Source organism: Theropithecus gelada, chromosome 2, assembly GCF_003255815.1.
Source record: "Theropithecus gelada isolate Dixy chromosome 2, Tgel_1.0, whole genome shotgun sequence".
Taxonomy (NCBI): Eukaryota; Metazoa; Chordata; class Mammalia; order Primates; family Cercopithecidae; genus Theropithecus; species Theropithecus gelada.
The window spans coordinates 118,658,482-118,673,730 of NC_037669.1; the positions used below are offsets into that span (position 1 = coordinate 118,658,482).

Genomic DNA, 15,249 nt, shown 5'->3' on the forward strand with positions numbered 1-15,249 from the left:
CTAGATCCTTTTCTACTCTGCTTATTTCACAAGAAACAAAGGGCTGCCTTGAACTATTGAAATGCTGTAGCCAGTTTCAACGGCTTCTGACGCCAACGAGAATCTACTTACCTTGCTCACCATATATTGTGTGGGGAAGATGATGCTGAGGAAAAAACTGAGGTGGCATATCTCCAGGTCCGGTAACAGGTGGGTAGTAAGCCGTGTGTGAGTTATGAATAAAATGTGGATGGTGAGTCAGATAGGGAGGGAGATGATGGGTTGGAGACATGGCTGAGGGGTAGCTTGGGGGATAACACTCAGGAGACTGGGGTGTGACCACCACCCGGCGGACTCCAGTACTGTCTTCAATCACCTGAAGAAAAACACAAAAGGAAAGAACGCAGTACATATTAGCAGCCTGTGAATATAGATAGTATTAATAACTTCCACTTTAATTTTACTTTTCTCTTCCACCACAGAAAAACACAAATCATGTTGTATTCTGGTTCTCTAGTTCAGCCAGTTAAATGAGCTCTAGAAGTAAGAACATGTAACTATTAAAACGTACAAAAACAAATTATTCATCAACATCTGATTCTGATCCCATGTAACTTTTTGGAGAGACCAGTATTTGATAATAAATCTTGTTTTGCCTTAACATGTTCACTGGCTTCATCCAAGACAAGTGAATTTAATGTGTGCTTAAACTGATTTTAAGAGTGACTTTTGAATTTAACTATCAGTTCAGTGGTTTTCCAGAAAGAGGCTTTCTGTGCCACATAAGTACTTTTCCAGGGGTAGGCTTTTAGATATGCCTGACAACATTCTGCCCCATTCCTGCTTTAATATGCACAGTTCCATCATCATCGGGACTTTCGGAAACAATGGAGGCATTAACGTCAGAAGCTCTAAATGTGCACAAAAAGATTACTTAATCTAGGACTGAGGACATGGATGAAACGAGGGATTCTGACCAAAGAAAAACATAAGTAACCCCAAATCAATATGGACACTTTTGCTCCCAAGATGTCCTGATAATGAGCGTTGTGAAAGAAGATGCTTGGAAAAGCAACCTGTTACGAGTAAAGCAAGCCAATCCACACTCTATGCATTCTTTTTCCAATTCTTTGTTCCCTTTATTATTTTTTTTAGAGATGAAATTTCACTGTGTTGCCCAGGCTGAAGTTGCAGTGGCTACACACAGGTGTGATCATCATACACTACAGCCTTGAACTGGCCTCAAGTCACCCTCCTGCCTCAGCCTCCAAAGTAGCTGGGACTACAGGCATGCACCACTGTGCCCAGCTCCTCTGAATGTTTTTTAATTCATCCAAGAAAAGCAATGAAGACAGCACAATGCCAATATTTATTGCCTCTGTGGCCGGCGTCACTCTACCAGCTCCTATGAGCCAACAACTTTGGTGAGACACAACGAAAGGAATAACTAACATAACAGATACCATGATCAAAAGGTAAAGCTATAGGGTATAGAGAAGGATAACATGAGATGGGAGAATCAGGAAAGGCTTCAGGGACCTCAAAGAATCGGCAGGGCTGGGACAGCTGAGAGATGGCCTCTGGGTCAGGGCCCTGCAAGGAAGGGGACACAGAGTAAACTGGCAGCGAGGGCCAGGCTGCCAAGGAGCCATGCCAGCTGATCTAATCAAATATGTGAGACAATCAGGCACACACTCTGACAGGAAGTTTTGTTTAAAAAAAAAAAAAACAAAATCTAAAAGCCTCATAAAACTGACTTTCTATATTGAAATGGATTTCTCATTATACCTCAGGAGGTTGATTATAGGCCAAAATAAAATGACTTAACATGTCTAAAACATCTTAACAACAACAAAAAAACTATACTTAGCTTCATATTTTAAAAGTAGTGCTTAAGTCAGATTGGCAAGCCTATCAATGTTTATGTTATATTTCAGTGTACATAATAGGTTTAGTTTGAATGAATGGTCATTAATCCTTATATTAAAAAAACAAGAATCTTTACAATCATTAATAAATCTATCAAAATAAATGTTTCTACTGTGTTAATAGTTCATTAATAAGACAATATTACCCATTTAAAATTAAAATTCCTAGTCAGATGCCTAGGACACAACTTTTCATGTGATCTTTAATAAATATAATCTCTTCTGGGCCTTGGCAAGCTAATCACACTAACCCCATTTATGAATGCACGGAAGCTAATTTACAAGTGTCTGTGAAGTGGGTGCTTAAACCATGACATTGGAAATTCTCGTGCATGTATTGATAATTATCATCAAAACTTCTTTTATTTTGTCTAAAACGTGTAGCTGTATGCTGTTTGGTAGCACACGCAGTATAAATACATCATGAATTTTTCCTACCATCTGACATAAACATGCATTATCCTACAGTGTCTTCTTTCCCTCCTCACCCTCTACTAGCTATTAAGAAAAAAGAAAGGTGTATTCTAGATGTTTCTCTTTCATGGAACCTTCATTCAATCCTGGAAGGACCACAGAAGTCCTTGTTTTCTAGAGGTTTACAATCTTAATTCTTTCATTCAGTGTAAAACTTCCAATAGTCAACCAGCAACATAGACAACTGATGAAGTACAACAAGAACAGGGCTCTCACTAAATATTAAGAGGAACGCTCTGGACTTTTAAACAAGATTCTTTATAATGAAAAGAATTTACTTGATCATTTTATCATATAACTTTGGACCTGTTAACAAAGTGGTTTGAAAACAAATTTATCAAAAAGCACTAACTTTTTGAAGTTTTTTTTGAAGTAGCTTTTTGAAACCACAAATTGACTACACATATAAAAATTGCTTGACAGCTCCATTTTAAAGTATCTTATTCTGTGGGATTTGTAAAAGGTTTTTATTTACATGTGCATGCATAATGAAACCCTTTTAGAAACCTGTTCTTGACAAACCCAAGCCTGTCTTATCATTAAAAAGATTTATTTTAAAAAAGTGAAATATTGGCCGGGCTCAGTGGCTCACGTCTGTAATCCCAGAAGTTTGGGAGGCCGAGGTGGGTGAACTGTCTGAAGTCAGGAGTTTAAGACCAGTCTGGCCAACATGGTGAAACCCCATCTCTACTAAAAATACAAAAAATTAGCCAGGTGTGGTGGCATGGGCCTGTAATATCAGCTACTCAAGAGGCTGAGGCAGGGGAATTCCTTGAACCTGGGAGGCGGAGGTTGCAGTGAGCTGACATCGCGTCACTGCACTCCAGCCTGGGCGACAGAAGGAGACTCCAACTTCAACTCAAAAAAAAAAAAAAAAAAGCTGAAATATTAATTCTGAAATAGAAATATAAAAAATATGTGCTGAATATTTTTACCATTTTTCTATAACATAAATTGCAACATATTTTGGTTATCCAATTCAGCTTTGATCTACATCTAAGGAAATTACGCCTAAGTCTCCCCCAAAATAAGAAAATCTGAGGAGCAATAACAATGCACAAAATAATTGGCAACTAAGGAAACGGTGGCAATAACATTCTTTAATAAAGATGGTTTATAAATAAATATATCGCTGTAGTCAAACTTAGACATCAGACAGAATTCAGTCCAAACCACCCAAGGCAAAAAAATATGCCTTCAGTCTTGGTAGATGACTATGGAAAAGACAAATTCATTTCCTTTTGTGCTGGAGGAAATTGTGACAATGTCCAGAGGCAGACGAATCACCTGTATTCAATTCAACTATTATTTTCTGACACATACTATGTGCTAAGGACTGGATATTCAAAGGCGAGAAAAAGTAAGTGCTCAACGGTTAGACTCATCCACACAGCCTAAGAATATAAAGAGAAAAATTAGACTAAGTCCTAGTAAGTGCTGCTAAGAAAGCAGAAGTGTGGTGACTTCAGAAATCAGAGTAAGTATTCTTCATCTAAATTTTTTCCAGCTCTATGACTCAACAGAATTGTCACTCATGTATCCTCTCCAGAGAAGCACAGAACCTTGGAAAAGATCATTATGCCAGGTTCTCAGTCTGTCACCTATCATGGGCTGACTTAGTGTGTCCCCAAATTCATATGTTGACCTTCTGATACTCAGTACTTCAGAATGTGACTGTATTCAGAAATAGGGCCTTTTAAGTAGATAATTAAGGTGAAATGAGGTTATATAGGTAGACTCTAATCCAAGAGTATCTATGCAAGAGGAGATTTACGAGAGATATGCACAAAGGGAACACTACATGAAGACACCAAAGGAAGATGGCTGATATGCTTGGGCTATATCCCCACCCAAATCTCAACTTGACTTCCTACATATTGTGGGAGGGAGCAGGTGGGAGATAACTGAATCATGAAGGTAGGTCTTTCCCATGCTGTTCTCATGACGGTGATTTAAGTGTCATGAGATCTGATGGTTTTAAAAACAGGAGTCTCCCTGCACAACCTCTTTTTTTGCCTGCTACCATCCATGTAAGATGTGACTTGCTCCTCCTGGCCTTCCACCATGATTGTGAGGCTTCCTCAGCCACGTGGAACTGTAAGTCCAATTAAACCTCTTTCCTTTGTAAATTGCCCAGTCTCAGGTATGTCATTATCAGCAGCATGAAAACAGACTAATACAGTAAACTGGTACCAGAAGAGTGGCACGCTGCTGAAAAGGTATCTGAAAATGTGGAAGTGACTTTGGAACTGGGTAACAGGCAAAGGTTGGAACAATTTGGAGGGCTCAGAAGAAGTCAGAAAAATGTGGGAAAGTCTGGAACTCCCTAGAGACTTGAATGGCTTTGACTAAAATGCTGATAATGATATGAATAATAAGGCCCAGGCTGAGATGGTCTCAGATAGAGATGAGGAACTTGTTGGTAACTAGAGCAAAGGTGGTTCTTGTTATGTTTTAGCAAAGGGAGTGCTGGCATTCTGTCCCTGCCCTAGAGATTTGTGGAACTTTGAACTTGAAAGAGATGATTTAGGGTATCCAGCGGAAGCAATCTCTAAGCAGCAGAGCATTCAAGAGGTGACCTGGGTGCTGTTAAAGGCATTAAGTGTTATAAGGGAAGCAGAGCATAAAAGTTTGGAAAATTTGCAGCCTGGCAATACAATAGAAAAGAAAATCACATTTTCTGAGGAGAAATTCAAGCGTGCTGCAGAAATTTACTTAAGTAATGAGGAGCTGAATGTTAATCCCAAAACAATGGGGAAAATGTCTCCAGGGTATGTCAGAAGTCTTCATGGCAGCCCCTCTCATCACAGGCCCGGAATCCTAGGAGGATAAAATGGTTGCGTGGGCCAGGCCCAGAGTCCCCATGCTGGGTGCAATCTAAGGACTTGGAGCCCTGCATCCCAGCCACTCCAGTCATGACTGAAAGGGGCCAAGGCACAGCTCAGGCTGTGGCTTCAGAGGGTGCAAGTCCCAAGCTATGGTAGCTTCCATGAGGTGTTGGGCCTGCAGGTACACAGAAGTCAAGAACTGAGGTTTGGGAATCTCTGCATAGACTTCAGAGGATGTATGGACATGCCTGGATGTCCAGGCAGAAGTTTGCTTCAGGGGTGGCACTCTCATGAAGAACCTCTGCTAGGGTAGTGTGGAAGGGAAATGTGGGGTCAGAGCCCCCCTCCTTCCACAGAGTCCCTACTGGGGCACTGCCTAGAGGGCTACTATCCTCTAGATTCCAGAATGGTAGATCCACCAACAGCTTGCACCACATGCCTAGAAAATCCGCAAACACTCAACACCAGCCTGTGAAAGCAGTCAATAGTGAGGCTGTACCCTGCAAAGCCACAAGGGCGGAGCTGCCCGAGACTATGGGAACCCACCTCTTGGATCAGTGTGACCTGGATATAAGACATGGAGTCAAAGGATATCATTTTGGAGCTTTAAGATTTGACTGCCCCACTGGATTTTGGACTTGCCTGGGGCCTATAGCCCCTTTGTTTGGGCCAATTTCTCCCATTTCAAATGGCTGTATTTACCTAATGCCTGTACCCTCATTGTATCTAGGAAGTAACTAACTTGCTTTTGATTTTACAGGCTCATTGGACTGTGGACTTTTGGGGTTTGTTTGTTTGTTTGTTTTTGAGATGGAGTCTGGCTCTGTCACTTAGGCTGGAGTGCAGTGCCGCTATCTCAGCTCACTGCAAGCTCCGCCTCCTGGGTTCATGCCATTCTCCTGCCTCAGCCTTCCGAGTAGCTGGGACTACAGGTGCCCACCACCAGGCTGGCTAATTTTTTGTATTTTTAGTAGAAATGGGTTTCACCGGACGGGCGCGGTGGCTCAAGCCTGTAATCCCAGCACTTTGGGAGGCCGAGGCGGGCGGATCACAAGGTCAGGAGATCGACACCACGGTGAAACCCTGTCTCTACTAAAAATACAAAAAATTAGCCGGGCACGGTGGCGGGCGCCTGTAGTCCCAGCTACTCAGGAGGCTGAGGGAGGAGAATGGCGTGAACCTGGGAGGTGGAGTTTGCAGTGAGCCGAGATGGCGCCACTGCACTCCAGCCTGGGCGACAGCGCGAGACTCCATCTCAAAAAACAAAACAAAACAAAAGAAATGGGTTTCACCAGGTCAGCCAGGATGGTCTCGATCTCCTGACCTCATGATCTACCTGTCTTGGCCTCCCAGAGTGCTGGGATTCCAGGCATGAGCCACCGTGCCCGGCCAGACTTTTGAGTTAATACTGAAATGAGTTAAGATTTTGAGGGACTGTAGAAGGCATGATTTGTTTTGAAATGTGAGGACATGAGATTTGGGAGGGGCCAGGTACATAACAATATGGTTTGGCTGTGTCCCCACCCAAATCTCATCTTGCATTTCCACATGTTGTGGGAGAGACTCAGTGGGAGGTAAGTGAATCATGGGGGCAGGTCTTCCCCGTGCTGTTCTTGTGATAGTGAATAAGTCTCATGGGATCTGATGGTTTTGAAAAATAGGAGTCTCCTTGCACAAGCTCTTTTTCTTTTTGTCCGATGTCAACCACGCAAGATGTGACTTGCTCTTCCTTGCCTTCTGCCATGATTGTGAGGCTTCCCAAGCCATGTGGAACTGTGAGTCTAATTAAACCTCTTTCCTATGTAAATTGCCCAATCTTGTGAATGTCTTTATGGACAAATACAATGGCCATCTACAAGCCAACAAGAGAAGCCTTAGAAGAAACCAACTAATCCTGCTGACACCTTGATCTTGGACTTCCAGCCTCTAGAATTGTAAGAAAATAAATTTTTCTAGTGTAAACTATCCAGTCTGTGGTATTCTGTTATGGTAGCCCTACTAAACTAATACAGCCCCTCAGAATACAAAGGCTCAATCCAGCACTTTCTTCTACCTTAAGTTCTACAAGCCTTGTCTGATTTAAAACAGACAAACAAACAAACAAAAACTCTCTTTTAAAAAGTGATGCATTTAGCCTCCGTGAACAAACACTGAGCCATTTTGCTCAGGCTAATGAAGAAATTCGGCCTGATGGCAAAGAGAAGCCGAGTTGATTCTTTATCAAGTCTGTTTTATCCAGCTTAGTATATGTTTACCAAAAAACTTCTTCATGCCTAGTATTCTTGCTATCCTGTAGCCTAGAAACAAAAATAAGTGGCTAGAGAATAAGGCACAAAATGTGCAACAGAGAGAATCTTTGTCTTATACTAGTGTTCTTGTAAATATGACCAAGAAAATCATTAAAACAAAATGAAACAGCCTGGGGATAACAGCAAGATGGAGAGTTCCCAGGAGCAGCACAGGACGGGAGATGGAGAAGGACATCAGTCAGTGCCTGTGGTCTGTCAGCTTCTTGACATGGGCCAGCTCATTCAACTTCCCTAACACTTGAGAATTAGGTATCAGCATCCCTGCTTTAGATGAAGAAAACCAAGGCACAGCATGATTAAATTGTGCAACTAGTATGCTGCAGGACCAAGATTTTTCATACTGGTGTGTACACCAAAGTCTTCATTATTTACACAAAGTTTTCATTAATTACACAGAAGTTGTACATTGAGAAGTAAATAGGAAAACAATCAACTGCTGAAAATTAGGATACCTGAGTCATTAAGAGATGTGAAAAGGATTCAGGATACAACTAATACTTATTGAATACTGCTATACTTTAACACACTCTACCAGAAAGGAGTCAGGCAGAGTTAAGTTCCTAAAACAGTACCTGATACATAATATAACAAAATCTTACTCATCAATTACTACTATTAATATTACCACTTCACTAAATCCTCCCAACAATCCCGTGAGGCACATACAGTTACATTTATCCCCATTTTAGAAATAAGAAGAATGATGCTTAGGGAAATGAAAGTAATACACCGAAGAACGCGGAATTGGGTAAAGGAGGATCAATTTTGTACATAAGAACTAAAATGGGGCTGGGTGCGGTGGCTCATGCCTGTAATCCCAGCACTTTGGGAGGCCAAGGCGGGCAGATCACAAGGTCAGAAGATCAAGACTATCCTGGCTAACACCGTGAAACCCCGTCTCTACTAAAAATACAAAAAGAAGGAAAAAAAAAATAGCTGGGTGCGGTGGTGTGCTCCCGTAGTCCCAGCTACTCGGGAGGCTGAGGCAGGAGAATGGCGTGAACACAGGAGGCGGAGCTTGCAGTGAGCTGAGATCGAGTCTCTGCATTCCAGCCTGGGTGACAGAGAGACTCTGTCCCTCACCAAAAAAAAAAAAAAAAAAAAAAAAGAACTAAACTGCATCTCCTAAAAACATTTTTTTGAGGTTTTTTGGTTTTGTTTTTTTTTTTTTTTTTTTTGTCTTAGCTAACAGAAAAGGTAGTTCCTCTTACGGAATCGAAATGCTTCAAAGGAATTTTAATAAACTCCTCACTTCCTGAAGCTCTTTCCTTCTACTCTTGCTGGGCTACAAGCCACAAGAATCAAAAGAGAAGCTTGAAAGGCAGGAGGCAAAAGAAAAAAATTAAAAAGGCTGCCCCAGATGGCCCAGGATGAGCCAGGAAACGGACAGATTCTGCACGTGGCACATATGAACCCACAAATGTACGTAGTGTGATGTGCTGGCAGCCAGTTTGCCGGGGTGGCAAAAAACACTGGGTGAGTTGCCTGGACACAGAAAACTGGGACCAAATGAGTTGAAAAGTCAGGCTCAGGCTGAATTTCTCATTGCTGCCAACATGCCTGAAGTGGGTTCGCAGGTCATTCCAGGAAGAGAAGATGTCTCAGATAAAAGTGGGCATGCGAACAACGAACAAAGAGAAGAAAAAGGTTTGATGATATAAATAAGCTGCATGGACTCAGGGGATGGGTAGGCAGAATCCAGGACTCTCCCAACCAGGCTGGTGCTCACCTCTCCCCTATAGCTTGGACTACACACTCTCTCTCCCACCCAGCTGCAAGTCCCTCAGAAGCAACTGGGTACACAGAAGGCTTTCAGTAAATGTTGGTTAAATGAGTAAATGAATAAGAAAGCAAGCTAAAATAAATAAATAAAAGAATTAAGTATACCTGCTTAGATTTGGTATCTGCCAAGAATATTAGCATGTCATTATTAAAACTTTTCTCCGTAACTCTGGTAAATAGCTGACATCCTATTCTAAATTCACAGAAAATCTGAATCCAGTTCATTTTATATCTATCATTCCTGATCTTATTTTAAATAAGCATGATTTTATCACAAGCATTTACACAGAAAGATCAAACATCTCCAATGTTAAGTTCTACTTTAATCCTATAGGAGACTGAGCAGTTTTATTTTACTCACCAATCAGGAGTACAAATGCATCGGTACTCACTTTTCCTAATTTGCACTAACTCTATCCTCTGCATTTTCGAATATGGTAGATAATATAAAAGAGGAAAGGCAAGCTTGTTCTTCAAGTAGGGTAGAGATTTGAAATGTAAGGTCTGTGCCTGCCCTAGCCAACCCCCCTTGTGCTGCCAACTCTCACCACCAACACCCAAGTACCATAAGAAGAAAGAAAAATTAGGATAAAGGAATGTTCCAGGAGCAACAAAAGAGTTTTATAATAGTAAGTGGTCAAACATTGTATTTTATAGATTAAGCTACTTGACTTAAAAATGGTGGGAGAGGGCTCGCTGTGGTGGTTTACGACGGCAATCCCCATACTTCAGAGGCCGAGGAGGGCGATTGCTTGAACCCAATAGTTCAAGACCAGCCTGGGCAATGTGCCAAAACCTTATCTCTATAAAAAATACAAAAATTTGCTGGGTGTGCTGGCACGAGCCTGTCATCTTAGCTACCTGGGAGGATGATGTCGGGGGATCACTTGAGCAAGGGAGGTCATGCCACTGCACTCCACCTGGGTGACAGAGCAAGACCCTGTATCCAAAAAAAAAAATTAAAAATTAAAAAATGGTGGAAGAATCGAATATATTACCCTAATATACAGACTTCCTTTTCTGTTTTCAAATCTAAAGATTAAAAGTGTGGCTGAAAACATCAAAGTACTTTTCAAGCTCATTTCTCTTCACATCTATAAATGGCTAACAGTGATGAAATAATATTTGATGTTTGCAAACTTTCATTATCATTCTAAGTTTAGGACCAGCTCCTTTTGCCACAGAACATGATTATTGTTGTCTTCAAAAGGAAAAATAAATGACTGGTGATGTTATTAGGTTTCTAAAAGTCCTTTAAATAAGAACAAAAAAGATTATCCTGCAGAGTACTTACAGCTTGATAATAGACATCCTCTTCTGAATCAGGAAAAATACAAGTTCCTTGAAAATTCCAATTGTCTGTCTCAAACAGTTCTTGCCAGTAATTAAGTCTAAACACCTACTTTTGTCTGTTTTATAGGTGATCAAAATGAAGGTTTTAGCTAACCAGGTAATTCGTGAATGAACAAAAAGTCCCCAGAGTTTTTATGAGCACTCTCATTTATGTCTAGAAATCTTAAATTTCCCACCCCATTGGTGTTTAATTTTTTTTTTTTTAAGAGACAGGGTCTCGCTGTGTTGCCCAGGCTGGAGTGTGGTGGCTATTCATGAGCGTGTTCCCACTACTGATCAGCATGGGAGTTCTGACCTGCTCCATTTCTGACCTGGGCTAATTCACCCCTCCTTAGGCAACCTGGTGGTCCCCAGCTCTCAGGAGGTCACCACATTAATGCCGAACTTACTGCGGCCACCCTGTCAGAATAGTGTAATACAGCCCAATACTCCTGGGCTCAAGCGATCCTCTGGCCTGTAAGGCACACACCGCCCAGCAGGTGCTTAATTTTTAACGCACACACCAATTGCAGGCAATAGGTATGATACAGACTTGAGGGGAGAAGGGTTAGTTCCAGTTAACAAATCAAGTGTTGCTGTTCAGGAGAATCACAGCTGAAGGTACTGAAGGTACTGGTGCTTGTCTTTAGCATTTCTGGGCATGAATCTTACCCACAGGCTTATTTCAGAGGTGATCAGTATAAGAACACTCTCAAAAATGGCAATCCTTCCACTGGCTTTGTACATGCCAACACTTTTATACACTCAGAAAAAAAGTCAAGCTTCTATTCACACTTATTTAAGTCTTGCACAGGGGCACACCTAAGGCATATATAAATGAAATCAACTGTGAGTACTTTACCAGACACACCTGGCTCTTTCCAGGTGCTACTGTCCAATGACAGTAACCCTTGAGGGTTGGACAGGAGAATGGAAACAAACACAGATCTCTGTGGTATCTCTGTGATCCAACTACTTCAGTGAATTATGTAACACTATAGTGGAAGGGCCAATTAAATTATTAAGACTTTCCAAATTAAGAAGGAAGTTCAGCAAGGTCAAGAGACACATATTATGAACTGGAGACCCGAGGATGAGCCCTCAGTTAGCTAGCTACAGCTCTACTTTACCATAGCCCAGAGCTGTCTCCAAATAGAGAATCCCATGGGCAAAGAGGAACCCCTCCCTGGTTAGAGGGCTAAGCCTCTCCAGATACTGCAGAGAACCAAGAGGCCTTATCTCAAAGCAAGGGCTCAAAAAACACAGTACTGGGCACTGATGCTGAGAGCAAAACAGCATATTAACTTGATATAAGAATCAAAGTGACAATAACAACTCCTACAATTTGTATATCACTTAATAGTTTATAAAACACTTGGCACAGAACTTGACTTGCATAAAATTCAGAAGATCTAACATAAGCAGCATCACAGTCCTAAATTCTAGCTGAGGAATCCTCAGCTATGATTAAGTAAATTAACTCAAGGCGGGCTAACTGGGTGACAAGATTCATACCCAGATACTCTCACTGGAAATGCCATTCCATTTCTTTCACACTTTATTGTATATTACTGACCTAAATACCAAAAAGAACCAAATTAAAAAATTAAAAATCAAATCTAATCCTCCCAAAAAATGTGTGGCACATAAGAACACTGGACAAGTGAAAAAAGTTCCATCCATTGAGTTTCAGTCGATACTAAAATGGATCAAATAATTATTTCAGATTAAACAGAAATGCTATTTTAGGGGACAGACTTTGTTAGGTGACAAACAGTAAGTAGACATTTGATGGCTTTATTTGTGCCCAGTTGAGCTGCTTCTGAGATGTGAATAAAGCTATCCCCAGTGGGCATCTGCAGTGCCTGTCCATTACCCATCATCTTTTCATTCCGGCTTCTCAGGCACACTCAGGTCCATTTTATTCCAGTGATGCCAATACACAGAACAGGGTCTTCCAGACTTAACCCAACAGGCAACTGGCATATTCATCAACATAAAATAATTCCTTAAACAGAAGTTGTTACCATTCAAGACTTTCACACCTGTGAGACAGCCCAGACAATCTCTGCAGGGAAGGATACAGCTATACCTTTCCAGAAATGAAGGCAAAGCCTGAAGTTAGAATATTTTTCATGGTTACTCCACTTGTAGCTGTACAGTGTAGAGCCCATGTTTGGAATACTCTGAAACCCATGGTCTTTCTACTGCTGTACTATCCCACTCAGATTATGAGATTAGACATAAGGAATCAAGAAATCAGTCTGGGCCCTTCCCAGTAACAGAGCTATGGTTCTAAGTTTCAAACATACTATTACTACTCACCAATAGGGGCAAGAGCCTTAATCAGGTACCCAGACCCTTATCCCCCACAAAAGAAGAAGAAGAACAGAATTCAGGGGATCATGATCTCAGAAATTACATCTTTATTACTCACTAACATCCAACTGCAATTTTATATTTCCCTGATTTATAAATGTAGGCAGCAAATCATAGTAGTACTAGCAGTACCTTTGACTTTGTTACTAACGAAATGTGACATTTCCATATCACATTACAGTGTTATAGAAATATTAATCTTTATAATCATCACAACTTCAAAATTATTATAGTTACTAGATCTGATGCTAGATGTTGTTAATGTGCTAATAAAACAGCACAAAAATTACTGTATCACCTTTTTTTTTTTTTTTTTTTTTTTTTTTTGAGACGGAGTCTCGCTCTGTAGCCCAGGCTGGAGTGCAGTGGCCGGATCTCAGCTCACTGCAAGCTCCGCCTCCCGGGTTTACTCCATTCTCCTGCCTCAGCCTCCCGAGTAGCTGGGACTACAGGCGCCCGCCACCTCACCCGGCTAGTTTTTTATGTATTTTTAGTAGAGACGGGGTTTCACCGTGTTCGCCAGGATGGTCTCGATCTCCTGACCTTGTGATCCGCCCGTCTCGGCCTCCCAAAGTGCTGGGATTACAGGCTTGAGCCACCGCGCCCGGCCGTATCACCTTTTTAAAAAAAAATTGACCAGTTTCGAAAAACCTGGTCTTTGTACCTATGGATTTTATATTTTACTTTAAAAAAGGTTTCCCCAGACTGCCAATGGGCTCCTCGGTACAATAAAAAGTTAAGAATCCATACTGAAGATATTCAGATAACACCTATCACAGATTAAAATAACCATATTATATAATTCTAATTTTGTGAACTTAATGAGTTTCAAAGAATGTGTAGAAATGTAAAATTCATCTAACCGTGGTAAAGTTTTGCTACCCAACAGGTCAGAAAAAGGTGTTTTTCTTAAAAAAGTTATTACATATGACAAATATGACTTACTAATTTAGAAAAATAGATTATAATAATTGTGCAATTAAATAAAATGTAATATAAAGGGCAAATTTAACACTAATGACTCCGAAGTCATTTCTGGATGTAATACTGTGTCAATCCTACTATGAAAATCAACTATCATTTTTGTATAGAGGTGACAACTAGCATTCTAGTCAATCAAATGCTAAATATCAATGAGTGTGCCACACTGCTTTGGTAATGACCGCTTTTGGAAACTTACTTACAGTCTCATTTGATACCCTGTTAAGGAATAATACGAACAGAGGAGATTCATCTAATTTTAGATCAGAAAAGAACCCCAGAGATGCTCACTTTCCCCTCTCTGCCTCCCTCCACAAGATAAAAATGACTCCAGTCAGATAGCCAAATTTTGATACATGCCTATTATGTGCTGGGTACCTTTCAAGAAAGAAGAGACCAAGTGATGAACAGGACTGAACAGGACACACAAAGTCCCTGCCTTTGTGGACTTAAATGCTAAAAGGAAGACAGACAATGATCAAGTAAACAAGTGATACACCCAAATAAATCACTTAATATTTCTAAAACCACACAGACAGTTGGATGTACAGCCTTGCTTGGGCCCTCATTTCCTCCCACTAATCCTGTGTTCTATTATGTCACAATGCCGGGATCACAGAAACAAAGGAAAGAAATCAAAGAGAAGGTACAGAACGGGGAGAAGGCTCCGAAAGAGGAAACCTGCACAATACTTTGAGGGGAGGGGATGTCCTTGGTATATTTCTTTAATTAAGCATTGTCAACCCTGTCTGTAACTGCTCCTTGGACAAAATAAGCCACAAGATAAAAAATAAAATTGCTTCAAATCCATTGGTAATGGAAACGAAATGATACCTACGTACTATGTCCTTTTCCACGGAACACAATGCCAACCCCCATGCACACACTCTGTACGCTATGGAACAATTCCCTAACTTCCTATAGAAAAATCAATTCCTCTGAAAGACCGAAAGTGTTGAAAGAGAATCCAGTTCCCCTTATTGGCCACCAAATGGGCCTGAATCTCAGTTTCTCAGGGCACAGGGCAATCCCCCATGTGCCTTTCTGCTATCATTTTCACAACATTGAAGGTGAAACAAAGCGGTGGTTTAATCCCGAGCTGTAGTTACCAAAGGGAAGCAATTGAGGCTAATGTTGATAGCTCAGCTGGCTTGGCTGGGTGAAATGGGGTAAAAGCATTGCACGGCTTCCACCTAACAGGCCCCACTGTTTCTCCACAGGGGCTTCAACTTTCTGGCCAACTCTCCAAACAGTCAT

At 41.1% G+C, this 15,249-nt stretch overlaps 1 protein-coding gene across 2 annotated transcripts in view; it reads right to left on the reverse strand.

Moving 5' to 3' along the window:
- Window positions 1–15,249, reverse strand: part of FNDC3B (fibronectin type III domain containing 3B) — a 364,055-nt gene that overhangs the window by 153,642 nt on the left and 195,164 nt on the right. For both annotated transcript variants that reach the window (XM_025375210.1, XM_025375209.1), the window contains exon 5: window positions 112–355. In XM_025375210.1, coding sequence (XP_025230995.1) covers window positions 112–355 — 244 coding nt within the window. The remainder of the gene's footprint in view (window positions 1–111; window positions 356–15,249) is intronic.